The sequence below is a fragment of the Thunnus maccoyii genome, chromosome 4, assembly GCF_910596095.1.
Source record: "Thunnus maccoyii chromosome 4, fThuMac1.1, whole genome shotgun sequence".
In the NCBI taxonomy this organism is placed as follows: Eukaryota; Metazoa; Chordata; class Actinopteri; order Scombriformes; family Scombridae; genus Thunnus; species Thunnus maccoyii.
This window is the reverse complement of record NC_056536.1, coordinates 8631272-8657125: the sequence shown is the minus strand read 5'-3', so window position 1 is coordinate 8657125 and position 25854 is coordinate 8631272. Positions and strand designations below refer to the sequence as shown.

The window sequence follows — 25854 nt, the reverse complement described above, 5'->3', positions numbered from 1 at the left end:
GTCTATTACATTTTTTCTTAAAATGTGCAGTTGAAACTACAGATTTTATTGAAAGGTCTGCCTGAATAGTGCACCGATGTGCAATTATAAGTTGGCTTCTCAATTCACTGTAAATCCTCAACAGTGCAAACACTGGTTTAATCCATGACTAATAATGGCGATAATGGCATTTCCTCAATAATGTAATGTTAGCATGACCACAGAATGTACAATAACATAATATCACACTCTCCTAAAAGCTCCTTACATCAGGACCAGCTTATATTGGACTAAACCCAGACTATAAAAACACTTTGTACAAATGAGAGAATGCATGTTATTGCTTACTGCTTACACCCTTCTTACCTCCTTAATTCCTGCCAACAGTGACATATTAATGCGACTAGGACTAGTAAGCCTGCTTGTATAGTAAAATGGTTTGATGCACTGCTGAGTGCCAAGTGTTTTATGAGGAGAGGTTAATGAGCTGTTAAGAGTAAGAGTGTGAAAGTTATGTAACTAATGTTGTGGATATCAAATGTATCATCAAAAAACAGCCTAAATTTCCATGCACATTCAGCGAAAAGGGGAAGAATTGAAAAGTGATAAAGAAGGATTCAAAATAAGGGCTGTCAGTCATGACTATGTTGCAATTTTTGAAACCTTTCTTCCATGATGTTCATAACTTTCAGAGCACATTCATGCCTCGTTTCCTGTTTTCTGAGTGTATTAATGTATGTTACTGACTTTTACTATTGTAAAAGTTTCCTGACTTTTCCTCACCAGACTACACATCTCTATATTCAAGGATACTGCATGTATTTCATCACCAGTGAGAACACTGAGCGATGGAAAGAGAGAAAGACCTGATCCAGAGCAGCAAAAGGGACAAACAAGGACACATGTATTGCGGTTGAAAGCCTGCTGATTTCTCGGGCTACTACAGCCAATGTTTTTGACAACTGTTATTAATGGGAGGGTAAAATGAGGGAGGATGACTAAGGAAGTTCTCTGAGGCTAGGACACACAGCTGTTTCAGACCGATTCCTACCAATTATTTTTTTCGCAGGGAGGGAAAGGAGGAATGGCATGCCAAAAGACCTCTTCAGGCACGCACAACAAGAGGAGGGATTGTGGGACAGTGGTTGGGATGAGGTGACAATGAGGCTGCTTCTTTACAGCCTCAACTCAGTTATGGTTCTGTTTACTCCTGAATTACTGCGGTGGGGCCTCACTGTAAATGTGCAGTCCAGACGCCTCCTGATAAATGCAGTGTCTGGCTCCTGGCAGCACAAACAAACCGTGACCCAATTTTTCATTCTCTTATATAAAGGTTACACCTATATGCACTTACACAGGTTTAAGTCCAGTGATACTACTTTATCATTAGAGTGTGGTATGTAAGCCGCTATCTGAATGGTTTGGGCCAAATCAACACAAACTCAAAATAAGACCCAAACATGACTGAGAAGTCCGTCTTATCGAAGTCAAAAAGATGGCTCTTGCTGTAAAAACCAAGAGACAATTTACAAATCAGACACACAGTGGACTGGGTATCATATATCATGAAACTGGTTCCATGAGACTACTTTTCTGGAGGGGAACATGACTGGTGTGTCTACACATCATTGTTGGAACAAACCAAATGCAGAGATTTACAAAGCAACCTGAAACCTTTCGCACAGATGCACGCGGAGACTCGTGGAGCACATGTCTGGTTATTGGAGGTATAGAGAGAGGAAAGACCCAGCCCTATGGAATCAAAAGGACTTAAGTGCAAGGATTACCAACCACATCCGGAAGACTAGCCTGAGCTCATGTTGACATTTAAGCTTTCACCCTTGCTCCATCTGCTTCTCATTCTTCATCATTCATTGTGAGTGGCCTCATTGTCAGTAAGAGTCAAAAGTCTGCTTTCCCTATTCAGCTGATGCAGAATCCTAGAGGCCACACCTGGACCTAATCTCAGAATTAGAAGAGGGGGGCACGGAGAGCAAGTCTCAAAGGCTTTGTGGTAAAAAGGGAACTTGGAGGATGAGTTCAGGGAAATTAGAGGAACAGGTGTTTATTGGTCTCAGTGCTGGAGCTTGTGTTCGTTAGTCGTGCTGGCATCCAGCTTGAACAAATCCATCTCTAGGGAACATGAGCTCATCTACTATCCCCAACCTTCATCAAACAAGGGAAATACCACCCTGACCTCCACCAGACCCTGCTGACAGGCAGACAGGAGGGGTAAAGGGCTTCTTATTTGTTTGAAGCTGAATGTTGTGATGATTTACAATTTCAAGAGTTACATAACGTTTCCACACCAAGGATGTACAACATTGTAAAAGCAAAGAGAAAAAGAAAAACCTTACACATTTTATTACATTTAATGAAAACCCCGAGTTGATGGGGGAATTCGATCCTGTCTGGAATAGCTGTAAAGACATTTTCATGTTTTTTACAGTGTTTGTTTCCAGTGTTTTAGCTTTTCATATCTTGCTATAAAAACTAATGAAAATTCCAGAAGCCATGAGACTAGGCAAATTCCCATGTGGTATGTCTTTATGAGATGTTTTCTAAAAATATAGACTTTACTGTATACTGAATAGAGGGGGGAGGGTCTACTTTACTGTATACTGAATAGAGGGGGGAAGGTCTACTTTACTGTATATTGAATAGAGGGGGGAGGGTCTACTCCATCGGGTGTTTTTTTGAGTAATGATGTATCCCACCTGCTGGGCCAATGAGAAGAGGTCCTGATGCAGCGCTAGCACTGCTCTATAGAAAGCACCATCATGTGTGTCTCTTGGGATCATACACGTGTACTCCTCCATGCTGTCCCAGTGCCCTGCAGAAAAAACCAAATCAAGTGAAGAAATTCACAAAGGCAGCCCTAAGCAGGAAGTGTTTGAAAAAGAGTGCAACATCTAATCATGGACGTCTTATAACCTAACAACTGAAGACTGGAGCCGATTGAAGTTCAGAAGCCTATCACTGCCGCTTTGAACCACACTCCACCTCTGCTTGCTATAATATAAATGAAAATTTATATTAAATTTATATTATAAATATAAAATTGCAACCCAGTGTTTTGCTTCCCAACGGCACCAATAAAAGATTGTCTGACTTTTCAGATAGAAGGGCCAGCTGGTTGTGTATCGTCTCAGAGTTTACGACTGACTTTGGAAAGTCAAAGCCACAGACCGCAAACCTTAGGCGTTGCTTCTGCACTCTGGTCCCGGCTTTTCCCCATCATTGCACGTTACGATATGTCAATGTTATGACTGGATGCCATTCCCATCTGGTTATACGAGGGGGGCTTGGCAAGAACTGTTGCTGATTTCATTGCTGCTCGGTTCGATTGCATTGTTGAGTCAGGCTTCAGGTTTCACTGACTGCTATTATACTGTTCATCATTAATATTTTATATTAATGATGAATGATGGTTATATTTGTATTAATGATGATTACTGATTTATATTAATTTCACACAAGTGTAACTGTACAACCGAAGTGACAATAAATATCTTGAATCTTTTTTCAAATTTATCTTTTTCAGCATATATGATATGAAGTATCTGAGTGGTTACCTAGACCCCAGGCAGCAGCGGCAGCCATACGAGCCATCTTGGCCTGGGTTTCCTCACTGACCAATGTCCACTCCTCACAGCACTGCTGGTGCAACTGGCCCCTAGAAAACATGAACCACAGGCTTCAGATGGTAGAAAAAACAAATCCAGATTCTGTTCAGTCCCCTGTTATAAGTGTTGACATTAGTTAAATTCTACTGCATGTTCACAGTGATGCAGTTTGCAGCTAAGTTTCAGAAATTGATCTGTGCCATCATCTGGCTACCTAGTTGATCAGGAAATCAGGTGCAGAGTATTATTATATGCATTGCAGTATAGTGACATGGACTGCCAACAAGACACTGGATATAAAAAAGAGCAAAAAAGGGTTTTCAACGACCCAGAATTACGGTGTGTCATTGAGTGATGCATATGAAATGATTTGCATATTACCTGGTGTCTGATAGCTATGTGATTTTGCAGCTAAATGAAGAACATACATACAGTAAATGGTAGGATTTTCCTCTGTAGAACGTGAAGTTGGACTGAAGTGCTCATTCTTGACACACATTAGTTGTGTCATTGTGCTTCACAGACCAAAGCAACCCTACAACATAGCGTGTTCTGACTTAAAAATAACTTTTACAACATGTTTACAAGGGCCTTCATAATACTGTTAAAAAAACAAAAAATGACAATGGACAATGTTATCCTCAATGGAAAAAAGGCTCCTCTAAAATCCAAGTCATTATGATATTACAAATAATATTAAGACACTATATTTTATTATTTCCATTTTCCTGTGCCAAACAACAATTGAAGAAATAATTTACCAGAACAGCCAAGCACTTTTGGCCAACGATGAGAAAGAAACTGAAGGTAAGGTGAGCTTTGGTTCCTATTACATCTGCCATTATTTATTTCTTCATTTGTTCTCAAAGATGAACACGGTGTACTGTCTGTCCCACAACAGTCTGATAATATCAAGTATCCCAGCAGACAGATGAATGTTCCTGTTGGGGTCAGGTGCATCTACCCAAGACTAATTCCTCATTAACAATAATCAGTTCTGCATTGTCCAGCATGAGATCAAACCGACCGCATGCAAGCTTGGATGAGAAGAGAAACAGAGGGAGGAACCGCCAGAGAAAAAAAGAGAGACAGGTTTGGATGGGGGTCACTGAAGTGAAGCCGTTCTCCAGCTGCCTGGCTATTGTATAACATGAAAGCAACAAGTAGGAAAAGCTCCGGTACACTGGGTGTATGCGTGTCTACAACAAACAAAAAGTCCAGCGGAAGGAAGATCTTGAGTTACAGTTTGACTCAGCAGATCATCGTTCCCATCTTCAGAATTTCAAAAATAAACCCTAAAATAAACCCTGTCAGCTTAAAAAGAGTCCTTAATCTAGTAATAGAAAACTTTAAAAACAGTTTTGTCTCCCGGGCTAACCGTAGTTAAACATGATTTCTGTTTGTTTATTTATTTTAAGGCTCTACGGTACATTTGGTCCACCCACACTAACAGGTATTGTCATTTGCTCAGAGCCCTCAGGACAGTGTGGGTGTTTGATTGATATCTTCCTCACTCTCGTTAGTTTTGTTGTACCCATTAATACCTACAGAAGCCTAATTAGCCAAAATATGTGAAAACACCTACATAGGTGTGCAGGGCACAAAGCAACACGTTAGCATCATACTATAACAGAACACTACTAGGGCTGAACACCAGGAATATGACATCCCGGTATTTTGTGGTAAATTCTTTGTAAAATCTAATCCCTCTTCCCAGAAAAAATACCTGAATCATCCCACTGTTTTTTGCATCTATGCATGTGAGTCCGTGTGCCTTTGGCTTCTCAAAATTCCAATCTTGAAATACTGTTAACTATGCTAATTCAATTACGTGGCAAAATACATTTTAAAGTATGTGTGAATAAAGTGGAGTGCAAAACCTGTAAATAAATAAATAAATAAATAAATAAATAAAATTTAACAGGACCAACAGGTCAAATCATCTGAGCTGAGAACACACATGCAAAACATTTTAAATATCACAATTATTTCTTATGTCAAAATATAAATATCTCAAAATAATAATTACCATATACTGACAAACGCTGCTGACAGAGAGGATTAGCAGTCATAATTGAAAGTAAGCAACACGTACTGTACACAGTATGCTGGACAGATACATAATTAAGGGTGTGGATTCATACCTCAAACTGGCATGGAGCCTAATATGACCAACAATGGCTGCAGCATTAATTCAGTTCTTCCTGAGTCCTTTTTCATGAAATATTTAAATTTTTTTGTCAATCGCCTTAATGTTATACTTAAAAACCTTAAGATGGACATTCTAGTGTTAAAGTTTCCTTAAAAAGTGTCCAACATAAGGCCTCCGTTTGACAGTCAAAAACATTAACTTCACCTTAACAATCTCTCTCTCACCAGTTTTGGATTAGACAAGACATATACAATACCCCTTACCTCGACAGAGAAAAACACGTTCTTATAAGTCTGATCTCATTTGACTAATGATCCAGTCAACTGTTATATCATCTCCAAGCCTTACCAATCCACAAATACACAAATATAAACCAGAAGCTTCACTTCAGCTGAGTAATGTTCTTGTAAAATTGATTGAATCATTCTCTTGAGAAATGAATAACAGTGTATACAACAATGGCACAAGGATGGCAGGTTACATAAGCAAATTAACATCTGCTTAGTGTCATGAGTTCTGTGACGATCCACATAGTTGGATCCCTCTGACATCTTGTGACTTTCTTTTTCCCTAAAAATGCTCTTAGAAAGTGGGCGGTCGTTATGAAGTTAAGCCTCGGCTGTGGTGAAGTTTCATTGGATTGGCGGCACCTCTAAGTGGCGTTGGATGTCTGTTCATGCATTTACCGGTAAAAAATACTCTGGTCAACTGGTAAGACCTGTTTTCTCTCTCTTTTCAACCAGTCATCAAAGGTCTAATGTCAGGACTCATTAGGAATGGGCTTCCTACGCACAGTGAGCAAATACAAAGTTGGAGATTAAAGCACTCACAGTAAAACTACTACCTCAGACGCTGTCTTTATCCATTAGAGCTAAAGTGGAAAATTGAAGAACCCAATGCACCCTTTATTTTATCACTTCAGTGAATCACACAATATATCTATACCAAGAAGACCAGGGCTGTGTGTTCAAAAAAAACAAAGTAATGGTAAAAGGAATACAGTCAGCAAATATTACAAAAACGGACTCTACTGTAAGGGTTTATATATGAATATATAAGTATTTATGAATCTGAGATAATTTGAACAAACTGTAGCAGCACCTACTGAGCTCACAACAGATATGACTAATGACATACCATTCTCCCAAGGCCTCTAAGCAGCGCATTCTGCCGAGGATGAGCTCTGGATCCTCTTTGTTCATGTCGATCTTCTTGTCATATGCCACCAGGGCATCTTCCCACTCATGCAGCTTCTCGTACCAGGTGGCTTGAATTTCCTAAAAAAAAAAAATAAAAAAAAATAGAGAGTAGAAGAGTGTCACAGAAAAACTTCAACTATGTAACTATAAAATCCACACATTTAACTTGAACTATTTCTCTGCCATGAATACTTTGTTTCATCACGTGGCCTTGACAAATTGAAAATTTTTATAGATAGTTTTTTAGTTTAAGCAAATAGTTTTGAAACTAAGCTCCTTGTCCATTTACAGTCAGACAGACTTCCACAACTAACTTTCATTATAATATCATATGGATCATTGGAGATTCCCACCTTAATGTTTACCTCCTGTCAATCATCAATCAATGAAGTTTATTTGTCACATGTAATCACATAAGGTACAATCACAGTGAAATGTAATCCTGCCAGTCCCTTCAATTTGTGCATTCAAAAGAGTTTTAATAGAACAGGAATAGTAATAAATATATGTGTATGATGGGGGGGAAAGTCTTTGGCAGTGACGTCATTGAGGATCCTAGTCACCAGAGGGTAGAAACTCTTCCAGGGCCTCTCAGTGCTAGCCTGGTGTATCTGGTACCTTCTTCCAGACCACAGCAGAGAGAAAAGGTCAATATCCGGGTGGTTGGGATCCTTAAGGTCTTTGCACACCAAGTCCGTTTTTTTTGTCCGAAATTGTCGCACGTTAAATAAATATGATGCCACGTTGTGTCAATAATGTTTATACATCAACTCCGAAAGTTTCATCTCTCATTAAAGTTTTCGGAGCAGGTTCGATTTTCTGCGTTTTTTTGCATCCGTCAAAAGCCTTTACAGAGTTGTTTGACCACTCAGAGCCACCGTACACACAAACAACACAGCCTTGAAACACTGATACTATCAGCTCCAGCAGAGAAGTTATACACAGACTGATCACAGGACAACTACTGACCATGATCTTGTCTGTATGTTGCAGCGTTTTGAGGCTGTGCCCTAAATATCTGCAGATCCAGTCGAAAGGCTGATCACCTGTGATCATCTGTGATCAGGTGTGTGTGTGTGCTGCCAGCCGCTGTTCAGGATCAATTGGATCGTGGAAATTGGTGGTCTTCTTTACTGTGTGGTTCTTTCTTTTTCTTTCAAGAATTTAGAGGACCACAAAATCATCCTCACTGCTTGACAACTCCATTATGCCTCGTATTGCAAATTTTCGCAAAGAATATAGTAATAAAACGCATTGGACTCAGTGTGCAAGGTTTCTGTGCGTAACGATTTTTGTCGGATAACAGATTAAAAAAACGCATACGAAGAAAACAAATTGGTGTGCAAAGACTATTATTCTTGCAGTGCCTGGTGTAAACATCCTTTGGGAAAGGTAGAGCACCACCAATTTTATGTTCAGCTGAACAAGGTGCAGCAGTAGAAATTCCTCAGTATTTGAGGGGATACCCGGGCATCTGAGGTGAAACAGTTTCTTCCTTGCCTTTAGGTTGTTGTCCTGACAACTGTGGGTCAGGTCCTCTACTTCCTTCAGGTAGGCCTTTTCATTGTTATCTGTGATCAGGCCCACCACAGCTGTGTCATCAGAAAACTTGATGATGCTGTCGGAGTCAAAAGTTGCTACACAGTCGTGTGTGTACAGGGAGTACAGCAGGGGGCTCAAAACACAGCCCTGGGGTGCTCTGGTGTTAAGTATGAGGGTAGAAGAGGTGTGTCTACCTACCCTCACCACCTTTGATCTCCCATCAGGAAGTCAAGGATCCACATGCACAGTGAGGTGTTTAATTCGAGGTCCTTGAGCTCTGATGAGCCTGGAGGAAACTATGGGGTTAAACTCTGAACTGTAGTCAATGAACAGTAATCTCACATCACTCCCTTTCTTGTCCAGGTAAGATAGGGTGGTGTAGAGGATGTGCGCTATGGCATCTTCCGTTGATCAGTTTGGATGCTAGGCAAACTGTAGTGGGTCCAGTGTGCTGGGTAGTGGAGATCAAATGTAATCCTCACATCACTTTACATACTTTGACCTCAGCAAGATGGCCGCATGGTCGCTCTTCCCGAACGCGGGTAGCATTCTGCTCTGTGGCCATTTTTGAATGGCATGTAGCAGTGATCCAGAGTGTTTATTCCCCTTGTGGTGCATTCAATATGTTGATGGAATTCAGACATAACCTTCTTAAGGTTAGCTTGAATGAAGTCTCCAGCAACAATGAGTGCAGCATCAGAATTACCAGTCTGTGAGAAGTTCAAGTCTTTGCAAAGATGCAACAAAGTGACTTCTATGTAGGTATATACTTCTCTCTGGTGACATCAACCATTGATAAAGTACATAGATTTCTTTCAACCTTTGTTTAACCGATGATTGCTTACTAGTATACAAAACAGGGAAACCTTGCATCCTCCCACAGTTAAGCTTTCCAAATGGTCACCTCATAAACAAGGGAGTGCACAGTTAAACCGTTTTTTTACCAAGTCTTTTCACTTTTACTGTGCTTTTAAAGGGAAACATAAACGCAGTTCACAAAGGCAGAAGGAAAGACCTTTTCCACGGGAGTGAGAAAACACATTGGCTTTGGGCTTAAATTAACCACATAGAAATACTATGTTTAGGCTATCTCTAAAACAAAGTACTGCTTTATTGCTACACTGACCGCATTAATTAAGTATGTCATCAACACCAGCTGAAACCTTGAATTTGGATCTGTGGCAGCTGTGGATAATGGAAAAAAGTACATCCATACAACAAACAAACAAAAACCACAGTAACTAAATTGTGCAATTTTGTTAACAGGGAAGGCGAAGGTTTAGAACAAAAACATGTATTTTCCTCTTAGGTAATTGATGAAGAAAATCTGTGATGGTGTCTAATGCAAGTCCAAATTTTAAAAGTTATTTCATATCTGGATCAGGTCCATCTACAAAGAACATGAAACACAGGGAGCAACACTCCTTTACACAAACAGAAAAAAACAATCCAGAGATAAATATATAGTTCCATAATAACAGAAAGAAAATACAAAAGATAAAGTTTTTCAATGTAACTAACATAATTAATACAGGCTAATTCAAGCATTGGCTCAATATAAATATTAATACTGACATACAGGAGTGACGTATTTTGTGGCTTTCAACTTGGCCCGTCAGAAGTCACGTAGAGGAATTACAGTAAATGAAGCCATTTAGGCCCCCTAAAAAAACCTCACTGTTAACAAATAATCACTATTTGTATTTTTTGGTATGAAACATTACATTCTTTTACCACTGGAAAAGAACACAAAGTAGTCACAAGTAAATTCAGACATCCTGTGAATTGGATGAGAAAGTCTATTTTTGCTGCGTGCTCTTAACAATTGTTCAGAGGAGCAGATGGTTTTTCCACGTGCTGCACATTAAGAACAGGGTGTTCTGGGGGTAGGTGTCTTAAATGACCCTCATCCCCATGTTAAACTCTATGTGTGGGTGAAGGATACCCCAGGAAAAAGCGTATAATTCAGTCCACTAAGGCTGTATTTCAACTGAGAATGCACCCAAAATGCAAACCTCTGCCTTGGTGTGGGCTGTTGCTACAGGTACTGGTGAGAACATGAAATACAAACCAATAAGTCCAGTTTGAAAATCCAGGAAGAGTTTGAAGAAGTACCAGATGCAAAGACACTGAAATGTAGTTTGTACTTGTATGATGTATGATTTTACAACTTTAGAAAGTTATTACATCAGTCATTTAACACATGTTGCACATAGAGAACATGGTACAAGGTACTGTATCTGGAATGTGCACTTGCATGTATTTTATTGGCCAATGTAATGCAGTCCTGGGTGATGTTGGCCTGCTGCAACAATTGAGCCAGTTTAAATATTTTTTATGAAAAACCCCCAGCCCTGTTCAGCAGCGCCCTTGCTGTGCAAACGCAATGGTAGCATTGGAAGGAAAGAGGAGGCTGCAGTTTTCTTTTCCAGTGCTATTGCCGAAATGAATGCAGCCTAAGAAAAGTTGCACGTTTTATTTGGAGATAAAAAAAATTACCCAAGAAAAAAAAAAAAAGTACTCACCAGCTCACCAAAATGTTTCATGGCGTACTCCAGCACTCCAGATGCGGCTTCTGGCTGCTGCAATTTATTGTTGATACTGCAAGAAATGACAAACACAAAGCTGAGCTTTTAGGCCATTCTGAACACAAAACCAGGGGCAAACTACACTCGGAGATTTCTGTTTCAATATGTGGACAATATGTACATGCAGTTAATAATGTCATCAAAACTGACGGCACACTGTTAAAGCAAAGAGAAACCATTTGGAAAGTTAAGATATGTGTGTGAGGGAAATAAACAGAACAATAAGTTCAGGAGGCTGTTTCAGAAAGCAGGCTTAACAAACTCTGAGCCTGAACACTGAACTCTGAGTTGATGAACCGCAAGATGGGAAACTCTTTTTGGTTCCAGAACAACTGATCAGAGTCAGTTCAATCAATTCTGAGTTAAGCGCGTGCTGGATGTATGAAAAAAGCCATCATCAATGGAACTCTAATACTAATGATTCACCATGGCAACAGGTAAATAAAAGGCAGAGCCTCCATTTTTAATCCAGTGGACATAAAGATATTAATGCATGTGTATGTGGACGGTGTACATTTATCTTTAAAAAGAAGAGCCTGAGTGAGAGCAGGATAAAGTGTCAGTAAGTTAACACAATAAAGTTTTATTCAGTGTTGTCCATTTCCTTAATGATGATAAAGTGGAAGCAGGCTGTGTATCAGGCTGTAGCCTTCATTTTTCTTTTTTTATATTTTAAATATATTTGTTCAGCTTTAATCTGACTGGGGACAAAATATAAATAAAAGATAAATAAATAAATAAAATATAGTTAAAGATTTAAAATTATATAGATCAAAGACATAGAGACATGACACAGTCTGATCCGGTAATAATGTGTTTGGTGATTTGCACTTGAAAAGGTGTCAAGGTTAAAATACAGTAGAGTAATACAGACATATTTGTATCTTGGCTCAACAGCATTCAGTGATGTTGTTCAATCCTGCTCACTCAGAAATATTAACATATGATCACCAACATTATAAGAATGATGTTCCGTAAGTGCGACCAATCACATCATGAGTGATACATCACATCATGAGATAATTATTCATTGATCCCACATGTCTAAAGCTTCATACCAATTTATTTTAGATTTATACTGAGATGACACATTATGTTTAATAAACATTTCAGTGCAGGAGCTGCTCTAACAAACTGACAGAGTCACAGTGTTAAAACAGAAGGACATGCAGAGGTTTTATTCTGAGCTGCAGATCAATTCATGCTGCGTAATATTTGAATGTGAAGGCAAAAACCACCATTCAAAGAAATAACTGATGCACATAAAAGCGGTAACTAAACTGAGTCCTGAGTAACTAAACTAATTGATTCTGACAGACTGTAAACCTCCACTAATGAATGTTCTTCGATACGCGCTATGATACGGACTGAATGAATGAGGAAATTAAACAGTGTGTCTGACTCTGTCAGAGGGAGGAGACAGAGAGAAACACAGGCTTTGTTGAAGAAAACCTGCCAGCGAACTGGTTAGGTTCACAGAGTCAGTAACCGTGGTAACTGACCCCGAGTTTATGTTAGCTCTCTTTCTGGAACTGAAACTGGAACTGTATATCCTCCTTGTGGTTTCTAGGAAGAAACTTTTGACACCTTTACCGTCTTGACATAGCTAAAGCTAACATTATTTCCAAGAACAATTTGTAATGCCCTGTAATGCACACACTGCTAACTCTGCCGTTGACCTGGGAAAGTAAAGACAGACATGTGCTACATGCGAGACATCAGGCACTTCATTTCACATGCCAGCTTCACCAGGAGGTTTAGGATATCCCTCCCAAATCCTACTCCTCTGGGTGCAGGCACCTCAGCCCACCAATAGGACCCAGTGGGGCAAGGAGACAAGGTGGTGATCCCTCACCAGCTTCAAACCCACAAACACTGCAAACTAAGATGATAAGAATGCACAATCAAGCCAGAAGAACCACTAATTGACATTGAACCCTGTGTTTCTCTTGTGGTGGGTAAGAAATTGGCCCCTACATCATCTATGTGCTTTCCGAAAAGTCATTTATCCGACAATGAGGCATTCTTATCATTACTAGTCAAGTAAGAAACATGCCTAAATGCATTTTTGGCAATGTAAAATGAATGTTTCCTCTTTCATCACACGTGTTTATTGTGAAAAGTAAATGCACATATTGACATTTGTCACAGTTGTTTGAAAAATGATGCCTCAAGACACCACAATTCCCGTTTGTACACCCTCCACTCACCCGCACCGCCACCACATCTGGAAACACTCCTGTGAAACGCAAGTCTATTATATTTCCTCAACTGCAAAACCCATGCAGCCACGGCCAATACATCTGTAAAATGTAGCGTTTGAAGAGTGCTGGTATGCAGTGGAGTTCCTGAGGACAGCAGGCAAAAGTTGATGAAGGATACTTGAGCATATATGTCAGAAACCTGGTTTGACACAGGGTAAAGGCCAAAAAATGTGATGAAATGACACAGCAAGTGGTCACCACAAAGCACAAGAAGCTGCTTGTACAGACCTGAATACTTGACAGATAAAATAACAAATATTCACATCAGGAGCTATCTTGTACATAATTGGAAACAGAAGACAATCTGACCACTGTAAGTAATCTTCCTCTCCCTGATTTGAGGGACTCAATGAACTGAGTTGCTAATCATGTGCCAATAAAGTAAGATTTGTGTGATAAGTTTCACATTTTTGCAGTGTCCTGTCTTCAAGAAAGACTTAACGCAACTTACAATTCTGATTACACTTTTTGTCTCCTGATACTGACACCTAAATTCTGACTGACAACAAATCCTGATCCAATAGTCATTCCTGTATCTCACCGTATTCTGTACTTGTTCTGACTGTGAATATCACAGGCAAAAGTGTTTATTTGACTGCTGTCTGGCTTTTCATTTGTTTTTATTTTTTTTGTTGTATTTTTTTGTTTTGGGGCAGAATGGGTAGGAAGATCTATTGTTTGATATATGTAAATATTCTGAAAAACCTAAAATTGTCAAAAATACTCCCCTATGTGTAACAATATATAATTTTTTGCCTACAAGCGTTCATACTCCAACATTCCATAAGCGGGACACTTTTAATGATAAACAATGTTTACAGATAGGTTCATGTTTGATACTAACCCTAAAAAGTTGTCAAGACCATCAAGACAGAATTGAGTGTCATAACGGCAAAGCCCAATGTCTTATAAACCATTTTTAAACTGACTTATGTGCATAACACATGGATTATTGTTTTATTAAATTAAAGGTTTTGACCAATCATAGTGCTGTTTAACTGGTTTAACTCTTATGTTACAACAAGATAATAAGAAGTGAAAAATAAATTCTAAGATTTATCACAAATTAAACAAAACAGGCCTTAACATATTTTGATGTATTGTGATAATCGATTATGTCCTTTCACACACTTGTGCATATGAGGTGATTTTTCAAAAGAGCCTGGTGTTAACACATGACGGGGTGTGCAAGACTTAAGAACGTGACAGAAAGACAGAAATCGAACCAGACGGTGTGATTGCATAACATGAGAAAGTGAGCTCATTTTAGTGAATAAGCATTTGTCTGAAACTCTCACGGGGCTTGACAGAGTGCCATGCACTGTTTCAGCAAAGAATTAAATGACTATCTCACAGTCTTCAACAAATACAACTATCATCCAGTACTCTGACTAACCCTGACAATATCACACAGGTATGTTGTGTATATTTGTTCATTTAGATTGGACCTACAAATTACCACTTGTTGTCAAATAATCAACTATCAAGCATCAAATGAACATAGCATTGCAAGGCCTCCATGTCCCACCACACACAAGCTGCTGAGGTATGCTAAAGCTGCCCAGATGTGGTTTCATCTGAGGAGACAAATCAGAATAGGAGCCTTCTCTCTGCTTACCCTGGAGATTTCATTGTCCCTCAGCTGAAGCCATCTGGCTGCCAGCTCCGAGCACATGCAGTCTAAACACATCCAGATGACAAGGCTCACGTACTGTTCTCCTAAAGTAAAAATTCCATCATACTATTAGCAAGCAGAAAACTTCTTGAGACCACTGTCAAGCCTCTTTCTTGTTCAGGGCCACAAGCATCACTTCCTACCTAGAACTTTTCTCTGATTTGTTCCTTTGAAAAATTGGGAAGTCACTGAAAAGAGCTCAAGCTTAGGTTATGTCAACTGTAAAACAACATGATTTATTGTATGTTGCCATGAAATTTTAAAAAATGTGCCGTGTATCCTGAATCAGATTTCTTTGATGTTAAATTCTAGACCCTCAATGAGATTTGCATGCAACTCTTTCCCACATAAGTCCAGAAGGGAAAATCCTTGATACTACTTTTAAAAGTTTGGGGCCAGTCTGTAGACTTTATGATGAAAACAAAACACAAATACCTGAGCTGGAATGAAATAACATATTTTACAGGACAAATTCAGATCATATACCTACATTGGCCATATCCTGCAGTTGGTTCCCACATACAGAATAAATAGTTTTGCCGTTCAGCTTACTTTATGACTGGGAATTTTTATTGCCCTTCTATTGTAAAAACAGAACTCTGCTCCACCATTGCTGTTGAAGTATCTATGACTAGGGGAGAAAAAAACTATGTACAGTAGGTTAAAATCAAAAATAATTTATCACCGTAAATAAACTAATATCTTGTATTTGGCTTAATCCAAAAGTAGAATGAATCTTTCATTTAGGGCCATGGTAGTGTCATGCTGTTAAATTATTAACACAGTCAGAAACAAATCACTTTCTACTCGAATGTCTCCAGAGTGCAACATAAATGATTTATAACATTGCAAACTCTAAACCAGAATACACAAAATTTTGATTCATATAATACATTTAGACACGATTAGTTTGGGTCAGAAAGAACCTAGTAGACATATACATTTTCTTTTCAAATGTTACGCTCTTGATCACAAATGAGAACTAAAAATGCAGGATAGAAAGAAAATCCCCTCCAGTCCAATAAAATAATTCTCAATCCCCATCTTAGCTATTCTAAAGTGGCTTGGCTTTTCATTGAGAGGAGAGAGCTGATCCCTGAGGAAATTGGAGATATTTCCCCCCACCGCGGGTAAGATGCATGTAAAGCTCAGACAGAGGAAAAATCGGGCCTCACTACTGGACCTAATCTAATCTAATTAGGAAGATATCTACTTGATCCTTGCTGATTTTTAGGGCCTTTTGCTTGCCAAATGCTGGCTCCATTCTTAATGTTGAACATAATAACTTCAAAATGGGAATGGCTATCTAAACACTGTTCAAGGAAAGGCTGACTCAAGGTCCAGTTAATGCATTCTCTTTCTCACTTTTAATGCTGGAAATATATTTGTAAGTTTGGATATTTCTTAAAAACATCTTATATAATATTGGCAGAGGTTATGAACAGGCCTACAATAGAGGTACAATGATTCATCACTCAAAGGAGGCATTATGATTCCTGCAGATCATTTAAGCGCAGGGGTTCTCAGAAAACTGCCAAACCCAAGGGTGTTGTATTGTCAAGGTACAAACAAAGAAAAGAATCTAGAAAACTGAGTTTAACCTTATGAAGATGATTAATATGAGGAAATCATGCATGAAGACAACATGAGGAAGAGCTGTACGCGAGGAGTAAGTTGTTGAAATGGACACGAAGGAAGTTTGGAGCTCTAGCTGATCAACTAATGGGGCTGAGCAAAGTGTTTAGTCACTTTATAAGAGAGAAAAAGCTGCTGATATAAATTTATATTTTTCGTTGACGGTTTGGTTGAGGGTTGTTGGAGGCATGAATATGGACACTATAAATTGGGCTGGATCCTTACATGTGATTGAGACCAACTGAAACAGCAACTGCTTAGCTGGTCCATTAAAGTGGCAGATCCTTCACACCACTGACCATTACATTTTGCTCTACGACATGCAGAGTGGAAAAATGACAATGGCTGTCTGACAAATCTCGGGACTTTGTGTCTGAAGAACTGTTGATTCGTGGGGCAGCCAAAGTACAATCAACAAGATTCCTAGGCAGAATTAACCAATCTATCTAGCACCTTGTGGGAGCTCTTTCCATTGCGCACGCCTTGTCCTGGCTGACTACAGATGAGGAATGGGTGGGATTAGGGCTTTATGACTTTCTTGACAACAGTCCCTACACTGCTTCAATGAACCATTGTCTAAGAAACAAACACTTCCCCAGGCAACAGGCCATGAGAAGGGCATTTGGAGAAATTAAAATGGAGAAACTGTTTTACAAAACAACAGTTATTTAATCCTGGCTAACAGGTGGTACAATATGCACACAAAAACAGCAGCTATAAAAGAGGAAAACACACTTTAATCCTGTACATGGCACAACTGGTAAACAGCTGCTGTTTTCATTGAGGTGGAGACATTCATTTTCTAAGAAATGCAAAACTCTGTGTAATTTAAAAATAACACCGTTTATGAAATATTGGAACTAAAGCAACATCTGCCTTTTTCTCTAGACTGAGAATTCACAACCGGTTAAGCCTTAGGCCCAGTTCAGACCAAAGATTCACAACGACATGAGTTGAAACTTGCAACTACTTGCAATGTGCCGGTCTGCAAAACCTGCCAGTTTACACCAACACGACTAGACTTTCTGTACTTCCATTCTAACTGACGGCTTTTCAGGCTTTTTTTTGTAGCAGGATATAGTTTGTAGCATCTTAAAATATGAATGAAGATAGTGATAGTGAGTTATTTGCTACAGTTGCATTTGTAGTGTTGCATGAATGGCGAAAACAGGAAAAAAACAGGAAGGTTGAGGCTCTCTTTTCTTTCGTCCAAAACTCTTCCATTTCGATCAGATGAAAGTTTGCTGACTTGATCAGCTGACTTCGCTATGAGTTGATTGGCTGTTGAAACAGGTGATGTGCCTTACGTTCTAAAACCAGCCACTGGCGACTTGACAAGCTGAGTCGCAGGTGAGATCATCAGCCAGCTTCAGTTGAGCCGAGACAGACCAGTTCACACCACTGCAACTTCCCCCTGCAATGCTCTAAAACGATTTTGTCTCATCGTGAATCTTTGGTCTGAATTGAGACTTACATTAAATAGAAGCTCTTGAAAGCATTGGAAGATTGATGGTCCTTCAAAAACTAAAATATAAATATAAGACTTTTACTTTTTCTAAAACCCTTCTTTTTTTCTAAATGGACAATATCAAAATATCCACATTTTGCATCATAGTGAGCAATGTAGCATGGAGAACCAAGACCAGCTTTGTTTTCCTTCTTTCTCCAGAAAAAGTTGCATCAACAATCCCATTCAGACATCAGTCAGGGGCAATTAGAGAATGATTGACATTAATGGGTCCAAACCATTCCTATTTTTTCAGCTGGATATTTTCTAACTGCTTGACTGAGCTTTGAAAGAAAATGATACTGTACTTCTGACTGTTGACACACGAATCAGAGGATGAATGAACGCAGGGCAAGGCATGGCAGGTTTATTTGTATAACCCCTTTCAACAAATCAATGTGCGGTTCCGGTGTAGTTTTACACAGAAACTGTACTCCAACTGTAATGGGTTTACATTCTTCAAGCATATCAGAAATATATTCTGGGCTTTAGCCACTGAATAAATTATAAACAAGCAGCTGCACTTTAAAATGTAATCTATAACTCACCAGAAGCATATTGAAGAATGAAGCAAATTGTTACATTGCAATCTCACCTGATTATCTAACAGGAACCTTAAGTACATTGTAGAAATTAGTTATCTAAAGACCACTGTTGGATACTGACATCTCACCTCTTGCTTTTAAGAATCTAGTTATGAAAAGCAATTACTTTAAAGGGCATACAATAAAATAATGATCTCAAATAGATTGAGGTGAAGAGATATGGCACTCTGATAGATGTTGTGACATAACCAACACACTATCTTTCATTTAGATAACATCCTAACAAACTATACCATATCTGAACAGCGTCAGTCAACACCATCTAAAACTATGGACCCATGTCTTGAACTTGTAATACAGGAACACAACATCCGTCTTCAAGTTTGGCATGAACACACCCTTATGGAAATAATGAGTTACATCTTGTCATTATCAAACACAGACCTTGGCCTCTATGTGTCTTTAGAGACAGCAATGCATCACTGTGTGAGACAAGCATGGAGGCATAGGAAGCGGTAACCCTCAGTTAGTCACTCACTTCCTTCCAGATTGTCCTGGGATGCATGTGGCTAAAGGAGGGCTGAACTCATCTCAGACACCATATGACTAGCCCATTGTCTCTCGTTTCTCTAAAACCGTCAAGACAAAAAGTTGGCTGTTTCATCACCAAGCAGATGCCACTGCATGGGGAAACACTTAGCACCCTTTGACTTTAATGCAGTTTCTTCGAAATGACCAAAACCACCTCTCTCACAGAGAATCTTATTATATAGCTTAGTGCTCTGGAATGTCGTCGTGTAAACAGGTATAGTGAAAATAAGACATTACCATGTATTTTTAAGAGAGGTTTTGCAGGTAATACCTCTCTGCTGAAATGATTTATATAGAGAAAACAGGCCGCTCATCTATTGCATAATTTTACATGACATTTTTCTGTTTTTCTTCTCCCTGAAGTAAGTTAGGCATGTTAGGGGACCACGGAGACATCAGCCGGAGAAACCATTCCACCCACGTTTACAACACACTATGACCACATTTGGGATACCACTGCAGAATGTGTCTCCTGGGTTCCTCACCTTCAGGTCAAGAGGCCAACAGAACAAAGCATCTCTGGCCGTCCAGAAAAAAAAAAAAAAAAAAAAAGTTACCTCATTGGAATGCTGCTGTTGCTATGTGAACAAAGAGATCCGTATCCAGTGTTTTTGGAGGGACATGAGTTTCCGCGGGCAACATATTGACTACATTTTCAGTAATATTATCTGTTACATATTTCCAATGAAAGACGCCAGTTCTTTGATACATTGATTTTTTTTTAGTTTAACTGACAGTGACTCAGGCTAAAATTGATTTTTCTTCTAAACAATGGAAACAAACAACGAGTGTAGTTGACTCATTTAACAAAAAGATTTAATCAGAATCATAAAGTAGCAAAACGCTAGCTATTGGTCAAAAAGGCAAAAGTATCTATATTTGTAGCATTCATACTTGTTTGGTTACACACTGTATTCGAAATCATTGAGGAATCTATTCTAATTGCATGAAGATAGATATGATATTAGTTAAAGCTTATACAGCTATATGATAAAGACAAAGTGGCAGTTTTTGCATTTCCACTTGCTTAAATTAATAATAAAACCAACTTAAAAGCATGTGATCATTTTTCATACCAACAAAGCTAAATACCTTTAATGGTTAGCGAAAAACAATGGAATCCCGAAATGTTGGCACAAGTGTTTTTTGTTTTCTGTCCTGTGACACAATCTTTTTTATATCCCGATGTCACGAAACGTCCCTCTGAAGCAGTGCCACATGGCCAACTGTGCTTACACGAAGCAGGGGAAACTACTCTAAAGGGGATAGTGGCTAATCCATCCTCCTTCCCTCCAGTACTATTTGTCCCAGCTACTGGTTGGTAGGGTGGCGAGCAGACGCCTGATGCCTGGCCTACTTCGGCTACATGACAACAGACGCCACCTGGTAGCCATCACCAGCCTAAGCCACCAGACCTCTTGATGGTCTGCCAGGGCATGAAGTCTGCCACTTTCAGAGCTGGAGGATACCCCGGTGCATACCGTCTCCCTCATTATGGAAAATATGGAACAGTTTATTTAACCCCTGTACGTGACCAGGTTTAACTGAGTTGCAGATCATTATCCGTTGTATTATTTTGAAATTTAAATCAATGGTAAGTCAGTTGCTTTCCCCAGGTGCCGTAAATAATAAAAAGTAATGTAAGACTGTGTTTAAAATCAAACCCACTGTCCAACAGCATCAACATTATTTTTCATATCTTTTCATATCTCATTTAGATGACAAAGATCTGCCTTACATTATTTCGAACTTCAAAGACTAATCAAAACCATATTGCTACTATGATAATCCAAGATAAAAAAAAATGAAATGTTACCTTAAGCTTTGATGTGTTTTGTTAATCGAAACACATTAATGAAGGAAATATTGAGCGTAAGCACCTTAAAAGATGCCTTCAAATTGATTAAAACTGATAGCAGAATTTATATAGTTCAAACAGAGGATCTTCTGTGCACAAAGAGCGAACAGGTGGAAGAGGTTTCTGTTAATAAAGATTATGTAATTCCAAGTTTTTAGCTAGAAGCCCTGGAATCTACTGGCTCCTGCTTTCACCTCCTGCCTTTCCTGTAATTGAACCCATGAGTTCTCTGCTGACAGCTTGGCCCCGGTGGTCACTGTTGTGATTACAAAACATTTTCCAGTGTATTTAGGGACACAAAATCCGTCTGTGAGTACGTTCTAACTAAAAACTTTGCTTTGTCAGCTCACACTTATCAAAGATAGATGACAGATGCAATTAGCATAGCAGGGTGTCCAACTTTTCTCAAAAGGCAAAGGAAAAAATCTGTTGTAGGGTTCCTGAGGAAGTCATATAAAGAAGGGGGCTTTAGTTAAAGCTTAGTGAATACCTCTAATGTTGACAGGAGATGTGCATTCTTTACACAGAGGCTGGTGAGACATAGTTAGAGGGTAAACGGTGTTTAAAGAAGCTGTTTCTAAGGGCAAAACAGCGTGATGCTTAACGTATAAAACAGCATCCAGCTGGACTTTCCTGTACTAGCTCTGAATGACAGAGTCCAGGGACAGAGGAAAGTGATGCCACTGGTATGCACTGCTGGAGAGTGAAATGTGACTCACAGGGCAGTTAGGACAATGAGAAAATCCAGGAAGGCAAATTATCTGTATTTTTCCGAAAAAGACTGACGCACATCAATGACTTAAGGTTAAGATTTATGGGGAGGTCATTAAGAACCAAACACCATCACATATCACATTAAACATCCGCCAACTGTACAGTTATTATTTAGGCAAACATTCTGATTATTTTGAAAGCTGATTTAATCATAGCAAAGATACTTAAATGAATTAAACTTTACTTTCTGAACATGGAATATTTTAATTGTTAACTGGGATTTTGATATATATGTTTGCTGATGATTTTGTTTGTTTGTCTTGTTTTCTTGCTTATATACTTTTTTTTTCTTTTAACATGTTCAAAATAAAATTGAAATTGAATTGAAAATTAAACTTTAAATAGTTTCTCTCTGGTAGATATAATCTTAATACTTTAAAATAAAATTGAAAGGTAAGACTGAACATTTAGGAGAACATTATGTGGTAACTGAATGTTACAATCATCACATTTGGTAGCTGTTCTATGCTAAAAGCACCAGTATGTGTATGTATATGTATATATGTGACTGAGCCATATAAATGTTACGGCTGACCATAAAAATATGAAAATTTGTTTAAGTTTAATAGTTTGAAAAACTGGGGAAATCAAGAGGAAGGTCAAATTTAGGCTTGTCAGAAAATGAAAACCTTGCAGCAAACTCAGCACGAAGAGAATATCTTTCAATTATGTTATATAAAGAGAATAAATGGCTTATTACTCCCATATGTGTATGACAAAGCAAACAAATACATAAAACTAAAAGCACATGTCAACATTCAACAAAACAATACAATGCAATGAATAAAAAGGAAATTGCAAAGTGGTGACCTGTTGTAAAAAGTAGCCAGTAACATTCAGTGAGTGAAATGCCCAGGAAGAGGAAGAACTACACACATTTAAATATTTAGCTTGGACACTTTGACACATCAAAGCAGTAACAGACCGTTTTATAGTTATGTAATAATTTGGAATTGGAGGAAAGTCGTACTTTTTATTTGCGTTCTGAACCGCAGTTGCCATGACACAAAGATGATGCTGAGCAGGACATTCGAAAATGTTTCCTCATTTGCCTGACTGAATAAGTGAGGTTAAGTGAGGGACGCCTGCCAAACATTTGGCAGGAGAGACACAAAGAGCCTGAGGTTTTTTTAAAAACAAGGCTGCGTTGTTGATGTGAGATTATGTAATCAGATGGTAGAGGAGGGTAAAGTGTCAAGTGTTGTTTTTGCTGCACATCTGTTATAATCTTTCAACCCCGTCTGCCCCTCTGCTCCCAGTTTTCCATGGGTTTCCATGGGTTACATAAACTCATGTAACTGAATAATAATACTAATATGTAGTAACACTAATATCTCGATGCATGTCCTGTGCAGTATATGAAAGTGTATATTCATAGACAAGAAATTTAAAAGTAAGTCTTGGCATAAATATGGACACATATGGCATCATCATGTGTCTCAAATTGGAAATAGTGTTGCACTTCCATAAAGTAAGATGAACAGGAAAGAAAAAAGGATGGTCAGTGATCAAACTGTGTGCAGCTGAGCCCGAGATATCCTGACTTTAAGATTTTTAGTTAAGCAGAAATGTGTCTTGCATCACTGATATGCACGAACACGAGATACAGACCAACTCATCAAAACATTTCTCTCTTCAAAAACTCCACAGGCTTAACGGTAAGTTGTTAAATCCACTACTGTATTTATCTTCTATGAACACCTCCATCCCTGCCTTTTCCAGACAGCTCATTCCTGTCCATGTGGAGAAGGGAAAGCCATAAAATTCAAGTAAAAATTGACAGGAATGTCCTGGTTCTGCTGTGTCTCAGTTAGCACAACTCCCTGTATTTACAGCATTCCATCATGGCACTTCTATCTATTTTTCTCAGCAATGATCATACATAACCAAGTATCATAGACGTCATGTGTGATCTGTTGTCTCAATGTCCAAGGCATTGTCTGACACTCACCCACCCCCAAACCCCTCCTTTGGCTTGCTCTCCAAAGGCATCTTCTGGCAGGGCTGGCAGGTCCTCAGGGAAGTTGGGATGAGATAGAAATTCCACAGAGTGGAAATTCAAGAAAGCCTCTCTGATGTCTGATATTATAAAGGCATTATTTTCACCCTCTGCCAGTGATTGGCATGTTATACCTTTTAATAGAGAAGACAGTCCAGGAGCAGGAATTTTGAAAACATTGTCATTAAGCTGTGCCAATACACCGCAATCAGCAGCAGATTGTAGTTCAAAACCACCACAAACACCGCAAGGAGACTACTTTGACTGGTCCAAGGCTGCGTTGCATCCTCCATAAATGCAGGTGTCAAAAAACTGGCTCCAACTGCTGACTGCAATGATCATATTAAGTGTCTGTAAGAGTGTCCTTTCAACAATGTTACTCCTACAAATTCATCAGTATCACAATAAATCCTATTACTGTTTTAACATGTTTTAGATCAGCGTACAAGCTTCCTAATACCCAATTCAGACAGGCCATGAGTCATACACTACCCAGCTATGGTGAACTGGTGTTGCTATCAGGGAAATGAATGTAATGATACAGATGTTTAAATAAAATGTGGTCAACTCCCTGAAAAGAGAGAGAGAGAAGGAAGGAAGGAAAGAAAGATTGTACGTGTGGGCGAGTGAGACAGAGAGAGCGAGAGTGTGTGTCTATGGACAGAGGAAGAGAGATGAAACTCGATGTTACTGTGGTTAATCAGTGAGGTGTATGGACAGAAGTCTGCTTACAGCGACAGCCAGAGAATAACCTGTGACAGCTGTCTCATATGAATGAGTCTAATGCGGAGTCTTTTCCTGTGGCGATATTCTGCTGGAATATTTATCTAATGTTACCCAACAACTTTTTTTATTTTCTTTTGTGGGGTGGCCTGCTGGCTGAGGCACATGCCACATAACTAATATGTCCATAGTTTGATTCTGGCCATGTCGTCTTTCACATTCTGTCCTTTGTCACATGTCATTCCCATCTCTCTACCCAAGTTTCCTGTCTCTCGGCACTTCCCTCTGTCAAAAAAAAATTCATATAAAAGATTATTTATGCATTATTTTTCAGTTTATCAGCAGCGAATCTGGAGCAGGAGTTTCGCTGAATAACTGTAAGGTCAAGAAACAGTTACTGATTAATCTTCTGCCGACTGATTCATCATTTTAGCTCTAGTAGTCATATCATAAGAAGAAAATGAGATGTTAGTATATTTGCTTGCCAACGCTTACTGTTTCCAAGAAATAATTCCCAAACTGTAGATTTTGCAGCGCTAACACAACATGAAAGCTGATATCAGTGTTGCCTTCTGTAACATGTAAGAAAAAATACAAGCAGCTGATTTCCTTCTGCTATTCATAAAAGCCACAAGAAAATCACTTCATTTTGTTGCCCTGTGGTTCTCTAGTAGGTAACAGTATACCGTTTTACCTATTTTAAAAAATGCAATACATGTGTGATGGCAAAATGTTAATCCCTTACTCATGTAGACAGCATAATGAGACTTTGCCAGTCTTCTCCCGGACAAATTCTTTCTGGTTAATGCAAAACGTGTTTTTTGGTCTAATTTTATCCTGAAGGTTTCACTAAGCCTTTCTCCTTGTATCAACACCCTTTGAAACATGATGCCGAAAAGCTCTGCGGAAAACATGCCTGCCTCAACATCTCCCAAAAAAAGAGTAGCATCAATAGCACACTTAACCTACAATTAAGGGTACTTAGTGACTTCACACATCTCCTGGCATGAGAAGACAGAAGAAACGGTCAGCCCCAAGGATGTAGTAAAATCTGTCATTAACAGGCTAATTAAAGTGTGAAAACAGGGAAGGAAAATTACATATAACTGCTGTGAAGTCTTAAACAAGTATTTAAATCTTTTAACAATGTTTCTAAGCTAAATAACTTTAAATGAAATACAGCATAAGTATTGACAT

General features: G+C 38.9%; 1 protein-coding gene across 4 annotated transcripts in view; it reads right to left on the bottom strand.

Moving 5' to 3' along the window:
* Positions 1-25854, bottom strand: part of mtor (mechanistic target of rapamycin kinase) — an 89595-nt gene that overhangs the window by 26917 nt on the left and 36824 nt on the right. For all 4 annotated transcript variants that reach the window (XM_042408413.1, XM_042408415.1, XM_042408416.1 and 1 more), the window contains 4 exons: positions 11024-11099; positions 6895-7034; positions 3555-3655; positions 2697-2812 (listed from right to left, as the gene is read on the bottom strand). In XM_042408413.1, the coding sequence (XP_042264347.1) occupies positions 2697-2812; positions 3555-3655; positions 6895-7034; positions 11024-11099 (433 nt within the window). The remainder of the gene's footprint in view (positions 1-2696; positions 2813-3554; positions 3656-6894; positions 7035-11023; positions 11100-25854) is intronic.